We start from the raw sequence: 20639 nt of genomic DNA on the forward strand, positions 1-20639 counted from the left end.
AGGTTTAAGAAGAATACTGGGCCCCAATGAATAGCAAGATCTACCTACAATCAAGGACTCTACAGCGAGCTCAAAGAACCGTAACAACTACTCTTCAGATATTGCCTCAAACTTTTCCACTTTATTTGCATATGTGTATCGCATATGCATGCTAGTGTGGGACGTAGAGTGCATCCATAGGCGTTAACCGAATTAGAGTTGAAGTTTATTAAATTTCAACTTTTCTTCTTTAAATTTGAGAGGCTGTTTGTGCTGGTGTCTTTGCCTTATAATTGGAAAGCGGTGAACAAAGATTCACCAAAGGGGAAACTAAAAAGTGTTTTAAAAAAATAAAACCCCGTTACAGTAAGACCAGGTGAAGGCTGAATGGGAACTCTAGACCTCTTTCTCACCTGGCCGTAACAAAAGAAAGATACGCTTTTTGATCAGATGTCTGATGCTCTGAAATTTTTTTTTTTTAGGAAAACCCTTCCTTTCCGGCCGCTTTCATGGCGCAAATAGGCTCTTCAGTGGTGACGCTGTAAGTGGAGGATACAATGTTAGCGGCATTTCAAGGCCGTTCAATTATTGGGTCCAAACGTCAGTACCAAAGGAGAATCACAAAACTCATGAGGATTGAGACTCTTTTGGTAGCTATAGCAGATGGCAGGAATTGGGCAAGTATGGCAGAACAATGAACCCCAGGAATAACCAAGGGGTGGTCAACAGGTGTTTCCGGTGTGACTCAAAGTATCATTATGCATTGCACTGTCCAAAAAGGAACAACAGGGTTTTTGAGATGACCCATGATATGGAAAGTTTGGAAGGCGAGGATGACTCTACTGAGCAATCAAAGAATTCTACACTCCATGAGAAGCTTCAGTTTGGTGAGGAGTGTCCTAGTCGCAGATTTGTTCAATTGCGCAGTACGAGACAGTGGGTGTACGTCCACAGTACGTTGAGTGGACTGGTTAAGGTGTTACATGGATCCTTTACGTAAGGAAGACCGAAGTAAGGTCAAAGAATGACAGTTCTACCTATTTCAGGTTTGGGGATGACAACATGTTGAAATCACCCAAAAAGAGTGGTAATTCTGTGTAAAATAGCAGGGGTAAACCATTTTATTAGTACAGATCTAGTATCCAGTGAAATACCTTTACTGTTAAGTAAGCCGTCTATGAAAAAGGCTCAGATGAAATTAAATATGGAACATAAGGCAATTGTCTTTTTGTAAACTGCAAAGCTACAGATTTCCCAATCATTGTATTCCTTTAGTGAGACTTAACATCTCTAAGCAGGATGTTAGAGGTATTAATGGCATCCGGGGGTAGGGAATTAAAGGAGAAAAGGCAAATTATTTCAAAACTACATCGACAGTTTACACATCCATCTTGTCATAGGTTGAAAATTCTGTTACAAGCAGGGGTAATAGATGACTTCACCAAACTTATTGAAGATATCTGTGAAAAATGTGATCTCTGTAAAAAGAAATACAGGAGGACGCCATCGCGACCCGTAGTGAGTCTCCCATTAGCAAGGGACTTTAATGAAACCGTAGCGATTGACCTGAAGGTATGGGATAAAGACAAAAACATTTTTTTTCTACTATTTATAGCCATAGTGATGAGATTCAGTCCATCAACAGTAATTTTTATAGTAAACACAAAAAATAGTGGACAAGATAATGGAAAGGTGGATAGGAACGGAACTGGAAGCATCGGCCAGATTTCTAACTGACCATGGAGGAGAATTTGCCAATGAGGTCAGGAGGATGTGAGAAAATATGAATATTGTAGCAATGCACATGGCAGCAGAAAGTCCTTTAGTAATGGGATGTGAGAGAGAAAACACCCCGTGATTGATTAAATGCTCTGAAAAATTTTAGCCGACCAGCCAAATTATAAATTGACTACTGCTCTGGTATGGGCAGTACATGCAGAAAACATGCTTCATATAGTTCAGGGCTACAGCCCCTATCAATTAGTTTATGGCAGGAATCCAAAAATACCTTCTATAATGTATGATCATCCACCAACTTTAGGGGGGACTACAATTAGTTACATTTTTGCACAACATTTGAATGCCATGCATGCAGGGAGACCATTTATTAAAGGTGGAGGTTTCAGAAAAAAAATCAGAGCTTTGAGGTATTGGATCAGACCATCAGAAAAGAATTTTAATACTGGGGGCAGGGTGTATTACAAAAGAGAAGGGCAGAAAGAATGGAGAGGCCCAGGAAACATTATAGGAACTGATGACAAAACGGTAATTTTGCAACATGGCCAGAGTATATTCCTCAGCTTATTAGCAATGATTATACATTAACAGAATCTGAACAAATGATGGACACAGATGCACCATGTACTGCGCATGCACATATGTCAGATCTTTACAAGCAACAGATTGTGGCAGATAACAGACTAAGAGTGGACCAAGTGCGAGTGAAGATCAAGATAAGGCCATTTATGCCCAAGGTCAACAATCAAAAGGTGGGAATAGAGTGATGTGTATCCCAGAAGGGACTAGTGAATGGAGGGAAGCTGCTATTATAGGAAGGGCCACAGGGAAATACAAACATTGGCTGAATATGCAAGACAAGGGACAGGATATCAGACTGATAAATTGGCAAAAGGAAGTGAAAATGTGGAAGGCCAGAAAACAGTAAGTTCAGGCAGTGAAGATGATAGTCCAAGGAAAAGGTCACAAACTTGTGAAAGGAAGTCTGGTCGTAGGAGGGACAGCTCAAGTAGTAGCAGTCCAGAGGGTATTGGAAATTTTGCTCGTGAAACCACGTCCCCTATTAGGACCAGAGAGCAGGCAAAGAGCACCACAAGTAGCAGCCCTTACGACCGAGAAGCTCTAGTGGCTACTAACATGTTGGATGGTAAGTTGGTAAAGGATGCAAAACAAAGAACGTAACAGTTGGAGAGAGTTTGGCGTATACACGAAGGTGCCAGATAGAGGGCAACCAGCATTGTCCCACAGATGGATCTGTACAGAGAAAGTACATATAAAGGTCCGATGTTCCCGATGGTACATATAAAGGTCCGACCAGACTTGTAGCTCAGGGATTTGAGGAACGACTCGACGACCAAGAATTTAAAGTAGACTCCCCAACAGCAGGAAAAGCAAGTTTGAGGATTTTCCTAGCCCTTTTAGCGACACTCATGGAAATGTAAGTCAGCTAAAAGCAGATCCAGCGATGTTTGTTTTATTGGTACTATGAAGAAAAACTAGCAGGCATTTTCTTGATGCACATAGACAATTTTCTCTGGGGAGGATCTGCAGCATTTGAGAAATTTGTGGTAAATAATGTTCTATAGGAACTTAAAATTTAAATTGGGCTTCCGGAGCTTTTAAATATATAGGGTTGAATATTTAGTCTGACTAAGTTGGGGGTAACCCTAAATCAACAGTCTTACCTAGAGAATGTTAATAGGATCCCAATAAATTGGGCCAGATCCTCACAAAAGGAAGACTCTACAACGAAGGAAGAAGCAGACGAGTTAAGGAGCTTAATCAGGCAATTAAACTGGTTATGCACACAAACTAGGCCGAATGCTTGCTATGATGTATTAGAATTGAGCACCATGCTGCTGTTGGAAGTGCTGAAAGCAAATAAGACATTGAAGAAATTGAATTTCGACAAATGTACACTCAAGTTTCCAGCATTGGGTGACCCAGAAGAACTGAAATTAGTCATTTTTAGCGAAGCCTCACACGCTAATCTTCCCGATGGTTATTGGAGCGCAGCAGGGTTCATTATATTTTTGGTAGGAAGAAATGATAAATGTTGACCATTAACCTGGGAATCGAAGAAAATTAACAGGATAGTTAAAAGCTGAGACACTTGCACTGATAGAAGTGATAGATATGGGTATGTATTTATTGAGTATTTTAAAGCAACTCTTTATATAAGGAGCAATCTGAGAGGTTTTCCTATAGAATGTATTATATTTTACCATTCTCTCTGGGACAATGACCATTTGACAAAGTGGTACAGAAAAGAAGTTGAGGATTGATCGAGTATAAAGGAAATGTTGAAAAGAAATTTCCAAAATAAAATGGATCGATGCAAATCATCAGTCAGATTGTTTTACGAAGACAAGTGCTTGTTCAAAGAAATTGTTGGATGTCCTCAGAGGGCCATCTTGTGTTACGATGAGTTAGGAAAACATGGACATTTTTTTTTAAAGTTAAGATTGCTTTGTGATTCTTCCCCTTTTTTCTTTAAAAAAAACCGTTAATATACAGTATGCTAGATAGATTCAGTATCTATCATTATTTTGTCTCTTTTTTTTTACATATACTTTTTATTTAAAGAGGGGCATCTGTTAATGTAAATAGGGTGAACAGGTGATTGTATAAATATATATACACACATCTGAGTACAATTAACTAAAGAGCCAGACAGCACTGGCTGGGTGTTAGGAGTGGAGAAGTAAGCTCTGTAGCCAAGCAATAAACAGTCTCCACCAAAGCATCTTAGTCTCAGTGTCATCTTCACAAACAGGCTTGGAAGTTTCTCTAACACCACTGACTCCATTTTCCTCCCTAGCTACACTTCTGGGTTTAATGGACCCACGTGTAATTTTGTTACCCCTTGAACGACACATCCTATCCATCACCAAGACTGCTCACTTTGACCCATGTAACATCCGCCACCTCTATTCTGACATCGACACTTCCACAAAAATCCTGATCTAACTTTTGTCACCTCGACTTGATTTCTCCAAGCTTCTTGCTGGTCTTCTATCCTTCTTTGTAAAAAAAATCTAATACTGCATCTGCTCTGGTGCTCTGACAGACATGGTTCGTACTAAGTAAATCTGGATTAAATACCCAAAAGGAAAAGCAAAATACTGCGGATGCTGGAAATACTCAGGTCTGTCCACATCTGTGGAGAGAGAAAGAGTTTAAGGTTTCATGCCTGTGACCTTTCATCAGAACTGATGAAAGCTTCTGGCGAACATCAGGTTCGGATGTAAGACCCGAAACGTTAAATTCTTTCTCTCTCCATAGATGTTGCCAGATCTGAGTATTTCCTGCAGTTTTTATTGAAAATTTCCATCATCCGCAGTATTTTGCTTTTGCAAAAACTTACAATGCTGCAAATATACAGCACATAACTCAACATTTGTGAAGTGAAAAGAGGTTATAATCTTCTGTCCGAACTAGTCTGCTGTGCATTTGCAGCATTTTCTGTTTTTTCTCTAACTTGGCACTCCCTTCTAAGGCAGTAAGCAGCTGAGCCATAGAAACTAAAAGTCAAAGGTTCAAATCCGAGTCAGTTCCTAATCTCAAGCAGGTGACAGGAAGGCTACTTATTATAATTAATCACAATAAAAAAAGTGACAAGGATTTCTGTTCCCGCTTGCGATTCCCTAACCTTTGTGGTATAGATTATATCCCTTCCTTTTTGTTCTACAATTATAATTTAGTGACTGTACAGCTCTGGAGCATGACTAAATAAACCCCACAGTTGGGGAGAACACAAGTGCCCAGCTCTACTCACCTGGATAATGTTGCCTCCAAATGTCCCTCGCAGTCCTTGCTGTTTCGGATAGTAAAACTCATCATTTGAAAGGTTCCAGGGATCCTTTACTTCTGGCTGTGACATGTTCTATCAAAAATAAGGAGGAGGCTAAGCTAGTACCAATATTTTTTTAAGCCAATACTATGGTTTGCATGGTCAAGATCATAACTGGTTATGAAGTGTAGGCACAAGTGTACCACTGGGATAAAAAGCCCAATCTGACATTTGGTGAAAGTGCAAAAGAGAGTATAAGCATATAAGAAACCAGAAGGTAGAGTGTACACATATGAAATATTGGCATGCATAGGTGACTATGTACTGACAGATGTGTGAGTGCAACTCACCACTATTGGCACACATATATGCACATGTTAACAAATACCAACATTTCTCTTCAATAATAAAAAACGATAATGCTGTAAATCAGGGTTGTCCAACCTTTATGCACGGTGGGGGGGGCTACGTTACAATTTTTGCTTTACATTGGGGGCCGGTAAGAATTTCAGGAAGATAAAGCCATTAAAAATTTATCTTGCTATTAAAACAATAAATGTGCTTTTTTATGAAGAAGCTTTAAATGAGAAAATCAATTTATTGACTTACTTTCTCATCACTATGTTGGACACTGATTTAGTGAGATACCTGGCATTTTTTTGCTTCTACAAGTAGTCAACGGTTGCCTGCACACTTATTGTAGTAATGCGGAGTATTCCGGATAGATGTCCATCTGTCAGGAGTGATCTCTCTGTGTTCTTCCTCCCCTCTGCCTACACACTCACTTTTTTTCTCTCTTTCTCCCCCCCCCGCCCATCCTCCCTCTCTCTCTCCCCCCCCGCCCATCCTCCTCCCCCCCATCTTCTCGCCCACTCTCTTGCCCCCGCCCATCCTCCCCTCTACCCATCCTCTCTCTCTCCCTCCCCACCTCTGCCCATCCTCTCTCTCTCTCTCCCCGTCCCCCTCTGCCCATCCTCCCTCTCTCTCTCGCCGTCCCCCTCTGCCCACCCTCTCTCTCTCGCCGTCCCCCTCTGCCCATCCTCCCTCTCTCTCTCTGCCCATCCTCCCTCTCTCTCTGCCCATCCTCCCTCTCTCTCTGCCCATCCTCCCTCTCTCTCTTTCTCCCCGTTCCCCTCTGCCCATCCTCTCTCTCTCTCTCCCTGTCCCTCTCTGCCCATCCTCCCTCTCTCTCTCTGTCCCCCTCTGCTCATCCTCCCTCTCTCTCCCCGTCCCCCTCTGCCCATCCTCCGTCCCTCTCTCTCTCCCCGTCCCCCACTGCCCATCCTCTCTCTCAACCCCCCCGCCCATCCTCTCTCTCTACGCCCCACCCCAGCCCATCCTCTCTCTCTACCCACCCAACCCCGCCCATCCTCTCTCTCTACCCCCCCACCCATCCTCTCTCTCTACCCCCCCACCCATCCTCTCTCTCTACCCCCCACCCCTGCCCATCCTCTCTCTCTCTCTACCCCCCACCCCTGCCCATCCTCTCTCTCTCTCTACCCCCCACCCCTGCCCATCCTCTCTCTCTCTCTCTCTCTCTACCCCCCACCCCCGCCCATCCTCTCTCTCTCTCTCTCTCTACCCCCCACCCCCGCCCATCCTCTCTCTCTCTCTCTCTCTACCCCCCACCCCCGCCCATCCTCTCTCTCTCTACCCCCCACCCCCGCCCATCCTCTCTCTCTCTCTCTACCCCCCACCCCCGCCCATCCTCTCTCTCTCTCTATCCCCCACCCCCGCCCATCCTCTCTCTCTCTCTATCCCCCACCCCCGCCCATCCTCTCTCTCTCTCTCTCTACCCCCCACCCCCGCCCATCCTCTCTCTCTCTCTCTCTACCCCCCACCCCCGCCCATCCTCTCTCTCTCTCTCTCTCTCTCTCTCTACCCCCCACCCCCGCCCATCCTCTCTCTCTCTCTCTCTACCCCCCACCCCCGCCCATCCTCTTTCTCTCTCTACCCCCCACGCCCGCCCATCCTCTCTCTCTCTACCCCCCACCCCGCCCATCCTCTCTCTCTCTCTACCCCCCACCCCCGCCCATCCTCTCTCTCTCTCTCTACCCCCCACCCCCGCCCATCCTCTCTCTCTCTCTTCCCCCCACCCCCGCCCATCCTCTCTCTCTCTCTACCCCCCACCCCCGCCCATCCTCTCTCTCTCTCTTCCCCCCTTCATGGTTGAAGGAACAAAAACATTCCAGAAACAACAAGGAACGAAGGATCTAGTGAAAATGAGTAACTAAAGGAAATTCGTATTAGTAAACCAATAGTACCGGGAGAAATTAATGGTAATAAAAGCCAACCAATTCTCTGGACCTGATGGCCTACACCCGAAAAGAAGTGGCGACAGAGATAATGGATGCATTGGTTTTGATATTCCAGATTCAAAAACAGTCCCATGAACTGGGCGGTAGCAAACCTAACCCCACTATTCAAGAAAGAAGGAAGAGAGATAACAAGGAACTAGAGACCAGTAGCATAACATCAGTAGTGGAGAAAATACTATAATCTTTTATTGGGGACCAGATGACGGGGCAGAGTCAACAAGGATAAACATTAACTGTTTCTTCCACCACAGATGCTGACAGACCTGCTGAGTATATCTAGCATTTTCTGCTTTTATTTCAGATTTCCAGTATCTGCAGTATTTTGCTTCTGTATTTATGAAAGGGAAATTGTGTTTGACATGTTAGAGTTTTTTGAGATTGTAACAAATAGGGTGGGATAAGGGGGAACCAGTGAATGTAGTGTATTCGGATTTTCAAAAGAACATTTGGTAAAGTGCTGCAAGAAAGGTTATTACACAAAATTCATTCTTATGGGATTGGAGGTCATATCGTAGTATGAATTGAAGATTGGTTAACGGACAGAAAACAGTAAGTAGGAATACAGGTCATTTTCAGGTTGGCAAGCTGTCATCAGTGCAGTACTGCAAGGATCAGTGCTTGAGCTTCAACTATTTACAATCAATACCAAGGATTTAGATGAGGGGACCAAGTGCAATGCATCCAGGTTTACAGATAATACAAAGTTAGGTGGGAAAGCAAATAGTGAGGAGGATGCAAAGAGATTAATAGGGTTTAGACAGACTAAGTGAGGGGCATGAATGTGGTAGATTGAATATAATGAGGAGAAATGTGAAGCTACCCCCTTGACATGACAAAGCGAAATATTTTATAAATGTTGAAAAACTGAGAAATCTTGGTATTCAGAGAGACTTGGGTGTCCTTGTACACAAATCACAAAGCAAACATGCTGGTACTGCAAGCAATTAGGAAAGCAAATGGTATATTAGCCTTTATTACAAAGAGATTGGAGTATAATAGTAAAGGACTCTTATTGCAATTGTATAGGACCTTGGTGCGACCACACCTGGAGTGCTGTGCACAGTTTTGGTCTCTTTACCTAGGAAGGATATACTGAGAGGGTGTGCAACAAAGGTTCACCAGACTGATTCCTGGGATGAGGGAATGGTCTTATGAGGAGAGACTGAGTGGAATGGGCCTATATTCCTTAGAGTTTAGAAGAATGAGGGGTGATCTCTTTGAAACGTACAATCCTTCAGTGGCTTGACAGTGGAGATGCTGGCGGGCTGCTTCGCCCGGCTGGGGAATCTAGAACTAGGGGTCACAGTCTCAGAATAAGTGGTTGGCCATTTAGAACTGAAATGAGGAAAAATTACTTCCCAGAAAAAAACTGGCAGTTTATATAGCGTCTTTCAAGACCACAGTTCATCCCAAAGCGCTTTGCAGCCAATAAAGTATTTCTGAAGTGTAGTTACTGTTGTAGATAACGTGGCAGCCAATTTACACAAAGCAAGCTCCAACAAACAGCAATACGATAATGACCTGATAATTTGTTTTGGGATGTTGATTGAAGGATAAATATTGGCCAGGGTAACTAACCTGCTCTTCTTTGAAATAGTACCGTGGAATCTTTTATGTCCACCTGAGACTGGGCCTCAGTTTAATGTCTCATTCAAAAGATGGCACCTCCGACAGTGCAGCACTCCCTCAGCTTTGATTTTTGTGCCAAGGTCCTGGAGTGGGACATGAACCCACAACCTTCTGACTCAGGCAAGAATGCTACCAACTGAGCCACAGCTGACAGGGTTGTGAATCTTTGGCAATCTCGACCCCAGACAGCTATGGATGCTCAATTGTTGAATACATTCAAGACAGAAATCTCTAAATTTTTGGATAATAAGGGAATCAAGGGATATGGAAACAGTGCAGGAAGGTGTAGCTAAGGTAAAAGATTAGCCATGATCTTATTGAATCACAGAGCAGGCTCAAGTGGCCTATTTCTGCTCCTATTTCTTATTTTCCTAAGGGAGGTAGAACAGTTGATGTAAGAGAAATAAATATATCTGATATTGTGAGAGAGGACCTGGTTCCAGCACTGGTTGAGCTAGCCTCCTTTGGATGCATTTACTGGATGGCTGCCAGCTGTCAGACAAGAAAGCATTAATCAGTGAAGTTAGTGGTATGCCCTGATTGCACAATCCTGAACAAATGACTAGCTACTGCAGTTAGATGCCTTTGTACCACCTGATAAATGGATGTTAAGGGGCCTTTTGCATTTATAGGTGAAGCTACAAAGTCTGATGAAAGGATCTGCAAATACTCATGCAACAAGTCGTAAATGAGTTTTTCTGTGGTCTCAGCCTGATATTGCAAACAGATAGTGTTATGCAATAACAGACTTTGAAAAACTATCAACAGAAATCATTACTTCATTACATCGTCTCTCATCTGCATGCAAAACTTTATCTTTAGCCTCCTGACCTGTTGCGGCTCATCCTTGATTACACCAGTTTTACCCAACAGGATGCGACTCTTGCGAGCTGATGATTCTTTCTTATTCTCCTTGGAAGGAGAGTTAGATGTCATTTCTTCTTTCTCATCAGGAATTTCTGGAATAAAACAAAGCAGGTACAAATGTCCATGTAATAGTACACTTCAATACCAGTCTGAATAAACAATGCAAAATCTGGCATTTATATGAACTTCATGATGTCCCAAAGCAATTCACAACCATTAAGTATGCTTGAAATGCAGTCACTGTTGTAAAGTAGGGAGAGAAGGCAGTCAATTTGCATGTAGTAAGGTTCCACAAACAGCTGTGAGATAACTTACCAATTAAACAATTGTAGTAATGTTCACTGAGGGACAAATGTTAGCAAGACGCTGGGAGAACTCCATTGCTGCTCTTTCATTAGTACAATGGGATCTTACCATACAACTATACGAATTAAGAGCAGAAGTAGGCTATTTGGCCCCTTGAGCTTGCTCCGCCATTCAATAAGATCATAACTGATCTGTTTCTGACTCGACTTCCACACTCCTATCTACCCCAGATAACCTTTCACCCCTTGCCCAAGAATCTATCTACCACCCCCTTAAAAATATTAAATGACCCGACTTCCACCACCTTCTGAAGCAGACAATTCCAAAGTCGCACAACCCTCAGAGAAAAAAACTTCTCCTCATCTCTGTGCTAAAAGGACGATCCCTAATTTTAAAACCGTGCCCCTGAGTTCTCGACTCACCTACAAGAGGAAACAGCCTTTCCACATCCACCTTATCAAGACTGTTCAGGATCTTATATACTTCAATCAAGTCTCCACTCACTCTTCTAAACTCCAGTGAAAACAAGCCCAGTCTATCCAACCTTTCCTTATAGACAACACACTCATTCCAGGTATCAATCAAGTAAACCTCCTCTGAACTGCCTCCAACGCATTTACATCCTTCCTTAAATAAGGAAACCAAAACTGTACACAGTATTCACGATGTGGTCTCACCAATGCCCTGTATAAGTGAGGCATAACATCCTTACTTTTATTTTCAATTCCTCTCGTAATAAAGGATAGCATTCCATTAGCCTTCTTTATTACTTGCTGTACCTGCATACTAACCTTTTGTGACTCATGCACGAAAGCACCTAGATCCCTCTGCACTTCGGAATTCTGCAGTCGTTCTCCATTTAAGTAATACTCTGCTTTTTTATTCTTCCTGCTAAAGTGAACAACTTCACATTCTCCCACATTATACTCCATCTGCCAGATTTATGCCCACTCACTCAACCTATCTATATCAGTTTGCAACCTCCTTACATCCTCTTCACAACATACTTTCCTACCTATCTTTGTGTCACCTGCAAATTTAGCTTCCATGCCATCACTCCCCTCATCTAAGTCATTGATATAAATTGTAAAAAGTTGAGGCCCCAGCACAGACCCCTGTGGGACTCCACTCATCACATCCTGCCAATCAGAAAAGGACCCGATTACCTTGAGTCTTTCTAAGTGTCCAGCTATAGCCTCCTTAATGATCGATTCTTACACCTTCCCCACGGCAGACGTCAAGTTAACTGGCCTATAGTTAACTGTTTTCTGCCTCCCCGCCCTTCTTGAATAGAGGGGTTATATTTGCTACTTTCCAGTCTGATGGAACCTTTCCAGAATCTAGCAAATTTTGAAAAATTAACACCAACGCATCTACGCCCTCATTAGCCATCTCTTTTAAGACCCTAGGATGAAGCCCATCAGGACCCAGGACTTGTCAGCCCGCAGCTCCATCAGTTTGCTCAGTACCGCTTCCCTGGTGATTGTAATTTCACCAAGTTCCTCTCTTGCACCTCCTGATTTACAGCTATTACTGGAATAATTTTTGTATCCCCTATAGTGAAGACAGCAGCAAAATAGTTTTTCACTTCATCAGTCATTTCCTTATATATTAACTCCCCGTTCTCACTTTATTTTTTTCCTTTTTAAATACCTGTAGAACCTCTTGCTATCCATATTTACATTTCTAGCTAGCTTCCTCTCATACTCCAATTCCTTTCTCCTGATTAACCTTTTCGTCATTCTCTGCCGTTCTTGATATTCTGACCTGCCACTCATCTTTGCACAATTATATGCTTTTTCCTTAAGTTTGATGTTTTCCTTAACTTCTTTAGTTAACCATGGAAGGTGGGTCTTGCCCTTAGAATTTTCCTTTACAGTAGGAATATACTTATTCGTATTCTGAAATATCCCCTTAAATGCCTGCCACTGCTTCTCTACTGATCTATCTCCTAGCCAAGTAACCTAGTTCACTTCAGCTAGCTCAGCTTTCATACCCACACAGTTGCCCTTATTTAAGTTTAAAATACTAGTCTTAGGCCCACTCCTCTCTCTTTCAAACTGGATGCAAAATTCAATCATATTGTGGGTGCTGCTACCTAGATGTGCCTTTACTCTGAGGTCATTAATTAAACCCGTCTCAGTACACGATACCAAGTCTAATATAACCTGCTCTCTGGTTGGTTCCGAAACGTGCTGCTCGAAGAAACTATCTCCAAAGCATTCTATGAGCTCCTCATTTAGGCTACAATTGCCAATCTGATTTTTCTAGTTTATATGTACATTAAAACCACCCATGATTATTGCCGTCCCTTTATCACAAGCACCCAATATTTCTTCCTGTATACTTCGTCCTACATTGATTACTGTTCGGGGGCCTGTAGACCACTCCCACTTGTGACTTCTTTCCTCTCCTATTCCTCATCTCCACCCAAACCAATTCTACATCCTGATCTCCTGAACCAAGGTCATCGGTAACAACTGCACCAATGCCATCCTTGCTTAACAATGCTATCCCTCCACCTGTAGAGGAGAAATTCCTGGAGTGCATATGTGATGGTTTTTTTTGGACCAATACGTTGAGGAACCAACTAGAGAACAGGCCATCCTAGACTGGGTATTGTGTAATGAGAGGATTAGTTAACAATCTTGTTGTGCGGGGTCCCTTGGGGAAGAGCGACCACAACATGATAGAATTCTTCATTAAAAGTGAGAGAGTTGATTCCGAGACTAGGGTCCTGAATATAAATAAAGAAAACTATGAAGTTATGAGGCGTGAGTTGGCTATAATAGATTGGGGATCGTTACTTAAAGGGTTGACAGTGGATAGGCAATGGCAAGCATTTAAAGAGCACATGGATGAAATACAACAATTGTTCATTCCTGTCTGGCAAAAAATAATAGAGTAAGGGTGGCTCAACCGTGACTTACAAAAGAAATTAGGGATAGTATTAGATCCAAGGAGGAGAAATATAAAATGGCCAGAACAAGCAGTAAACCTGAGGGAGCAGTTTAGAATTCAGCAAAGGAGGACAAAGGGAGGATTAAGGAGAAGAAAATAGAGTATGAGAGTAAGCATGCAGAGAACATAAAAACTGACTGTAAAAGCTTCTATAGATATGTGAAGAGAAAAAGATTAGTGAAGACAAATATGGGTCCCTGACAGACAGAAATGGGGGAATTTATAATGGGGAACAAAGAAATGGCAGACCAATTAAATACGCACTTCGGTTCTGTCTTCACAAAGGAGGGCACAAATTACCTCCCAGAAATGTTGGGGAACATAGGGTCTAGTGAGAAGGAGGGACTGAATGAAATCAGTATTAGTAGGGAAATGGTGTCAGGGAAATTGACAGGGTTGAAGGGTCTGATAAATCTCCATGGCCTGATGATCTACATCCCAAAGTACTTAAGGAAGTGGCCCTTGAAATAGTAGATGCATTGCCGGTCATTTTTCAAAATTCTCCACTATGGAACAGTTCCAATGGATTGGAGGGTAGCTAATGTAACCCCACTACTTAAAAAAGGAGGTAGGGAGGAAACAGGGAATTATAGACTAGTTAACCTGACATCAGTAGTGGGAAAAATGCTAGAGTCCATTGAAAAAGATATAATTGCGGAGCACTTGGAGAACAATGACAGGATCAGACAAAGTCAACATGGATTTACAAAAGGGAAATCATGCTTGACAAATCTACTGGAATTTTCTGAGGATGTAACTAGTAGAATAGATAAGGGAGAACCAGTGGATGTGGTGTATTTGGACTTTCAGAAGGCTTTCGATAAGGTCCCACATAAGAGATTAGCGTGCAAAATTAAAGCACTTGGGATTGGGGGTAAGGTACTGACATGGATACAGAACTGGTTGGCAGACAGGAAATAAAGAGTAGGACTAAACGGGTCTTTTTCTGAGTGGCAGGCAGTGACGAGTGGGGTACCGGAGGGATCAGTGCTAGGACCCCAGCTATTCACAATATATATTAATGATATAGATGAGAGAATTAAATGCAAACATTTCCAAGGTTGCAGACAACACAAAGCTGGGTGGGAGTGTGAGCTGTGAGGAGGATGCAGGTAATATTACCTGAGCCATGTGCCAATTGGTAGAGGGCACATAAAATTAGTGAAATTAATTTGTAGCTCAAAGGCTAGTGTGGGAGAAGTGGGTTTCAGTTTGTGGGGCACTGGCACCAGTACTGGGGAAAGAGATTATTACCCTTGCAGTTCTGCTCTTCAGTTTGATGCCTGACTCCTCATACTGTCTAAGCAGAACCTCTTTCCTAGTCCTACCTATGTCATTGGTACCTACATGGACCACGACAACTGGATCCTCCCCCTCCCACTCCAAGTTCCTATCCAGCCCTGAGCAGATGTCCCGAACCCTGACACCGGGGAGGCAACACAGCCTTCTAGACTCACGCTCTTGGCTGCACAGAACAGTATCAATCCCCCTCACTATACTATCACTACATTCCTTTTTTGCTCCCCGCACTTGAATGGCTTCCTGTACCACAATGCCACGGCCAGTCTGCTCATCCACCTCGCAGACCTCGCTTTCGTCCACACAGGCTGAGAACACCTCACACCTGTTTGACAATTGCAAAGTCTGAGGCTCTTTCACTACTGTCTGCTTGTTCCCTTAACCTGCCTCACTCATGGTCACATCCTGCTGTCCCTCAGTGCTGAACAAAACAAATGGCAATGTTCTAAGAGGTGTGACCGTCTTCTGGAACAAAGTGTCCAGGTATTTCTCCCCCTCCCTTATATTTGCAGCTCGACATCCAGAGCAATAATCCTGATCCGGAATTCCACTAGCTGCTTACACTTTCGGCAGACTGGATCTGTTTGTCCTGGATCGCCTTGGCATCCAAAAACTCCCACATACCACAGCTGTAACTTAACACCTGTCCTGCCATTGTTACTTATGCTATTAGTTAATTTACTTTAATTACTTTCTTAATTAGATATTTTACATCCACTTGACAGAGTGGATGGAACCTTGGTTTAACGTCTTATCTAAAACCTGACATCTCCAACAGGACAGCACACTTTCAGTACTACACTGCAGTTTCAGCCTGTATTATGTGCTCAAATGTTGGAGCGGGACTTGAAACTGCAACGTTCTGATTCAGAGGAGAGAGTCTGAATACTAGGCCAAGGCTGACACCTTAATTTAAAAACAGAACTGTACATGACATTTTTAAAAAAAATATTTTTTCTTTTACTATTACGTTGTAGCAGTAAGATCGGAACTTTCAAATGGACAATAATGATACACTAATGAGTTTTTGATCCAATGTAAGCAATTGCTGTTTAGATGGCAACAAAATATGAAGACTGAACAAACATCCTACGCATCAATGCAACTGTGTTCTTAATGAAAAAATATTTTCTGCGATTGTCAAATATACTGATCTAGTGTTACCAATAACTGATGTTTAAGAACCAAGACATCCCTTAAGTTACCCTAATGCAATGTTTAACCAGTTTCCAAATTTCTCAAAACTGCTTGTATCTGCAAATTCTTTCACAAGTTTGTCTTTCAAGAACTGTTTCTTCTGTAATCAGTCAATCCACACACTATAACTAGGATTTTAGGGAGGTTTTCAGGTCATTACGGTCAAGTGTGTCAGCATCAGAACAGCAGTTAGAAGCCAATATCAAACTCATGCAACCCAAAATTCACACTAAATGGAATGGATTTTTTCCTCCAATTTTCTCCTTTGCTGATGTTTTCAGAGTTGTCAGCAGCCTTCTTGCTCTTGCACCCAAGTGCTCAATTCTTCATATATTAGTTTGAATAGTAAATGTCAACAAGTTATTTGACTGTGAGGACATCACTGCTGAGCCAACTCATAAAAAGAGATCCTGCATTTATATAGCACATTTCACAACCTTGGAACATCTGCAGTCACGGTCATGACCCCCAAATGTTGATGGCGGAAATTTGGCAATGATGGTGCCAATGAAGGTCAGAAGTAGGAAGGCTTTCTCTTGCTGGAATTGGTCATTACATTTCTGTGGCACAAATGTTACTTGCCACTTATCAGCCCAAGCCCATATGCTGTCCAAGTACTGCTCTCGGCTGACGTAAGTCACTTCATAACTAGTGGGGTTGTGAATGAAGCTAAACACTGGAGAATTCGCCAGCAAAGAAAGTTGTCCCTGACCTCGTCAAGGAAGGAAGATTATTGATGAAGCAACTGAAGATGGTTGTGCCAAGGGCACTGCCCTAAGAAACTTCTGCAGCTATTTCCTGCACTGTGATAATTGGCATCCATAACCACAACAATCTCCCTGGGAGTCAGGTTTAACTCCAGCCACTGGAGGATTTTTACCTTAGCCCCTATTGATACCAGTTTTGCTAGAGGTCCTTGGTGCCATAGTTGGTAAAATATTGCCATTCTCAATTACCATCTGACATTCAGCTCTTGCATCCAAATCTGGATCAACAACTCTGCACTTTCAGCTGAAGATGCCTGCAAATATTGCAGCCTTGTGTCTTATACTCACATGCTGGATTCAACAATGATTGTGGAGCGGGATGCTGAAGGAACCTGCTCTGCCCGTTAGATGACTGACCTCTTATTATTTAGCTTTAAGCTTAGCCACCATTCTCTACTAGATGTCGCAAGACTAGGGAGCTGCCTAAGAGCCTCACTAGGTAGTCCCATGAGATCACAAACTCTCAGGTCTGGGAATTACAGGGCTAACAGTTTGCCAGCTGGGATACAGCAACTCAATACCTGGGCCCTGACCTCACTGTCAATTTAATTTATCTGTTCTTATTAAGATGAATGATATGCAAGGTATTCAGTGCCTTTTCTTTTTTACAATGCCTTCATTTGCTTCAACTGTTAAGTTCTCTTATATCACAACATCTCCAGCTGAGAACAGACAGGCATTCTGTCTCAGCTTCTTTCAATGTGATCCTAAGACAGCTGCTAGGAAGTGTGAGACACTGGCAAATGTTGGGTCATCTTGAGAAATATCTGAGCTCATCAGAGCTTCCCTGAATGGTGTGGCTCAAACAGGGAGATCAGTGCATGGAATCACGGGTGTGATTAGTTATAATAATTCATGACACTATGCAACAACACCCCATCAGTCACTTAAAAATATTTTTTAAAAACTCACTTTCTCTTATTCCAAAAAGAATTTTTCAATCTAATTTTATATAGCTCAGCCCTAAATAATCATACTCTATTCTACTGCTCTCTACTTTCAGTAGTCATATGAAATCAACATCACTGTCAGCCATGATTGACTATCATCTCTGACATACACTGAAAAAAAATTATCCAAATCATGACTTGCCAACATTTCAGAGCTGTGATTGGTTCATAGTCTAGGTTCTATCCTGTACTGTATTGTACTAAAATCATCCTGAATCTGTTAAGTCTGGGGAGCTGTAAATTGTTTTTAGGCTTTTCTGCTGTAAAGTGCCTCCAGAAAGACATACCAAGAATGATGTTTTCATCATTAGGGTCAAGAGTTAACACAGGCGGTTCCAGAATCTTGTCCATGGCTTGGTCATCCCAGATGATGTTATCTTCCCATCTTCCATACACCAGTTCCTCATTATCAATAGGAAAGATGGAATACCAAGTTTTATCATCTTCTTGGCAGGCTAGTGAGGGAAAGAGACAATAAGCATGAAGAATTTTACTAAACTGTCTTTGTGGCATCATCCACTATTAATAATACATAATAAAAATTAATTTATATAACAATCATGGAGTAAAATGTCCCTAGGTACGTCACAGGTGTGTTAGGAAACAAAATCTGACAACGAGCCACAGGAGATATTAGGGCAGGTGCCAAAAGCTTGGCCAAACACACTTTTTAAAAATTCTTTCACAGGATGTGGGCATCGCTGGCATTTATTGTCCATCCCTAATTGCCCTCGAGAAGGTGGAGGTGAGTTGCCTTCTTGAACCGCTGCAGTCCATGTGGTGCAGGCACACCCACAGTGCTGATAGGAAGGGAGTTCCAGGATTTTGACCCAGTGACAATGAACGAATGGAGATATCGTTCCAAGTCAGGATGGTGTGTGGCTTGGAGGGGCATCTTAAAGGAGGGAAGGGAGTTGAGGAGGCAGAGGGGTTTTGGAAGGAATTCCACAGCATGGGGCCAAGGCACTTCCAGACCAGGAGCCAATATATATCTGAGCACAGAGGTGATGGTTACACAGGACTTAATGCAAGTTAGGATACGGGCAGCAAAGTTTTGGATAAGCTCAAATTTTCCCGGAATTTTCCCCCCAAAATTGGCCTGTGTTTTCATCCAGTTTTTCATCTCTCCCAGGAGATCAAATGGTTTTGGATGGGATACACAGTGTACACTATCATGATACATAAGGTATTTCAATTGTGTGGGACAGGTTGGATGGACCAGAGGGTCTTTTCCTGTCTGTCACTGTTCATATGTTTGGAAGTTTACTGAGTGTGCAACATAACAGGCCATCCAGGAGAGCATTGGAATGGTTGAGGCTAGAGCTAACAAAGGCTTGGATGAAGTTTTCAGCAGCAAACAGGTTAAGGCAGTGGTCATGGTGGAGCTGGAGCCAGGGAACGGAGTTTGTGAACGACAATGGCTTCAGTCTTCTAATGGGAGGAAATTTCTGCTTATCCAATACTAGATGACGGACAAGCAACAAGTGGATGAGAAATAGGAAGGGACCAAGGAGAGATCAGAATGAAAGTGATTCACTAAACACCAATTGTTCACACAGTATTTTTTGCACATTAAAAATGTTTAAAGAATTTTAACAAAATAATTCATAGAGCACGCAACACAATCCTATAATTTTTCTTTAATACAAAAACTCGTTTTCTAATTTCAATTAAGAAGTTCAAAATTTATTTTTCATTTTAACCCACACAAATATTTTGCTGCACGATTCTGCTCACTGAATTCAGCTCTTCTTCGTTCTTGGAATGTAGACATTGCTGGCAAGGCTGGCATTTATTGCCCAGTTCTACTCACCCTGAGAAGGTGGTGGTGAGCTGCCTTTTTCAACACACAGACTGCAGTGGTTCAAGTGCTCCCACATTGCTGTTCAGTACGGAGTTCCAGGATTTTAACCCAGCAACAATCAAGGAATGGTGATATATATCCATGTAAGGATGGCGTGTGACTTGGAGGGAAACTTGGAGGTGGTGATGTTCTCATTCAGAAGCAACCCTTGCCCCTCTAGGTGGTGGAGGATGCAGATTTGGGAGGTGCTGCTGAAGAAGCCTTAGTAAGTTTTTTTTTATTGGTTCATGGGATTTGGCATTGCTTACTTGGTCAGCATTTATTTCCCATCCCTAATTGCTCTTGAGAAGGTGATGGTGAGCTGCCTTCTTGAACCGCTGCAGTCCTTGGGGTGTAGGTACATCCACAGTGCTGTTGGGAAGGGAGTTCCAAGATTTTGACCCAGCGACAGTGAAGGAACGGCAATATACTTCCAAGTCAGGATGGTGTATGGCTTAGAGAGGAACTTGCAGGTGTTCCCATGCATCTGCTGCCCTTATCCTTCTCTGTGGTAGAGGTCGTGGGTTTGGAAGGTGCTGTCGAAGGATCCCTGGTTAGTTGCTCCAGTGCATCTTGTAGATGGTACACACTGCTGCCACTGTGTGTTGGGGGTGAAGAGAGTGAATGCTGAAGGTGTTGGATGGGGTGCCAATCAAGCAGGCTGCTTTGTCCTAGATGGTGTCGAGCTTCCTGAGTGTTGTTGGAGCTGCATTCATCCAGGCAAGTGGACAGTATTCTATCACACTCCTGACTTGTGCCTTGTAGATGGTGGATAGGCTTTGGGGAGTCAGGAGGTGAGTTACTCGCCGCAGAATTCCCAGCCTCTGACCTGCTCTTGTAGCCACAGTATTTATGTGGTTGGTCTAGTTCAGTTTCTGGTCAATGGTAACCTCCAGGATGTTGATAGTGGGGGATTCAGCAATGGTAATGCCATTGAACATTAAGGGGAGATGGTTAGATTCTCTCTTGTTTGAGATGGTCATTGTCTGGCAC

At 42.8% G+C, this 20639-nt stretch overlaps 1 protein-coding gene across 3 annotated transcripts in view; it reads right to left on the minus strand.

Moving 5' to 3' along the window:
* Positions 1 to 20639, minus strand: part of taf1 (TAF1 RNA polymerase II, TATA box binding protein (TBP)-associated factor) — a 164940-nt gene that overhangs the window by 84807 nt on the left and 59494 nt on the right. For all 3 annotated transcript variants that reach the window (XM_068047497.1, XM_068047494.1, XM_068047496.1), the window contains exons 11-13: positions 18091 to 18258; positions 10288 to 10415; positions 5495 to 5602 (exon numbers count right to left, since the gene is read on the minus strand). In XM_068047497.1, the coding sequence (XP_067903598.1) occupies positions 5495 to 5602; positions 10288 to 10415; positions 18091 to 18258 (404 nt within the window). The remainder of the gene's footprint in view (positions 1 to 5494; positions 5603 to 10287; positions 10416 to 18090; positions 18259 to 20639) is intronic.

This window comes from Heterodontus francisci, chromosome 15 (genome assembly GCF_036365525.1).
Source record: "Heterodontus francisci isolate sHetFra1 chromosome 15, sHetFra1.hap1, whole genome shotgun sequence".
Lineage (NCBI taxonomy): Eukaryota > Metazoa > Chordata > Chondrichthyes > Heterodontiformes > Heterodontidae > Heterodontus > Heterodontus francisci.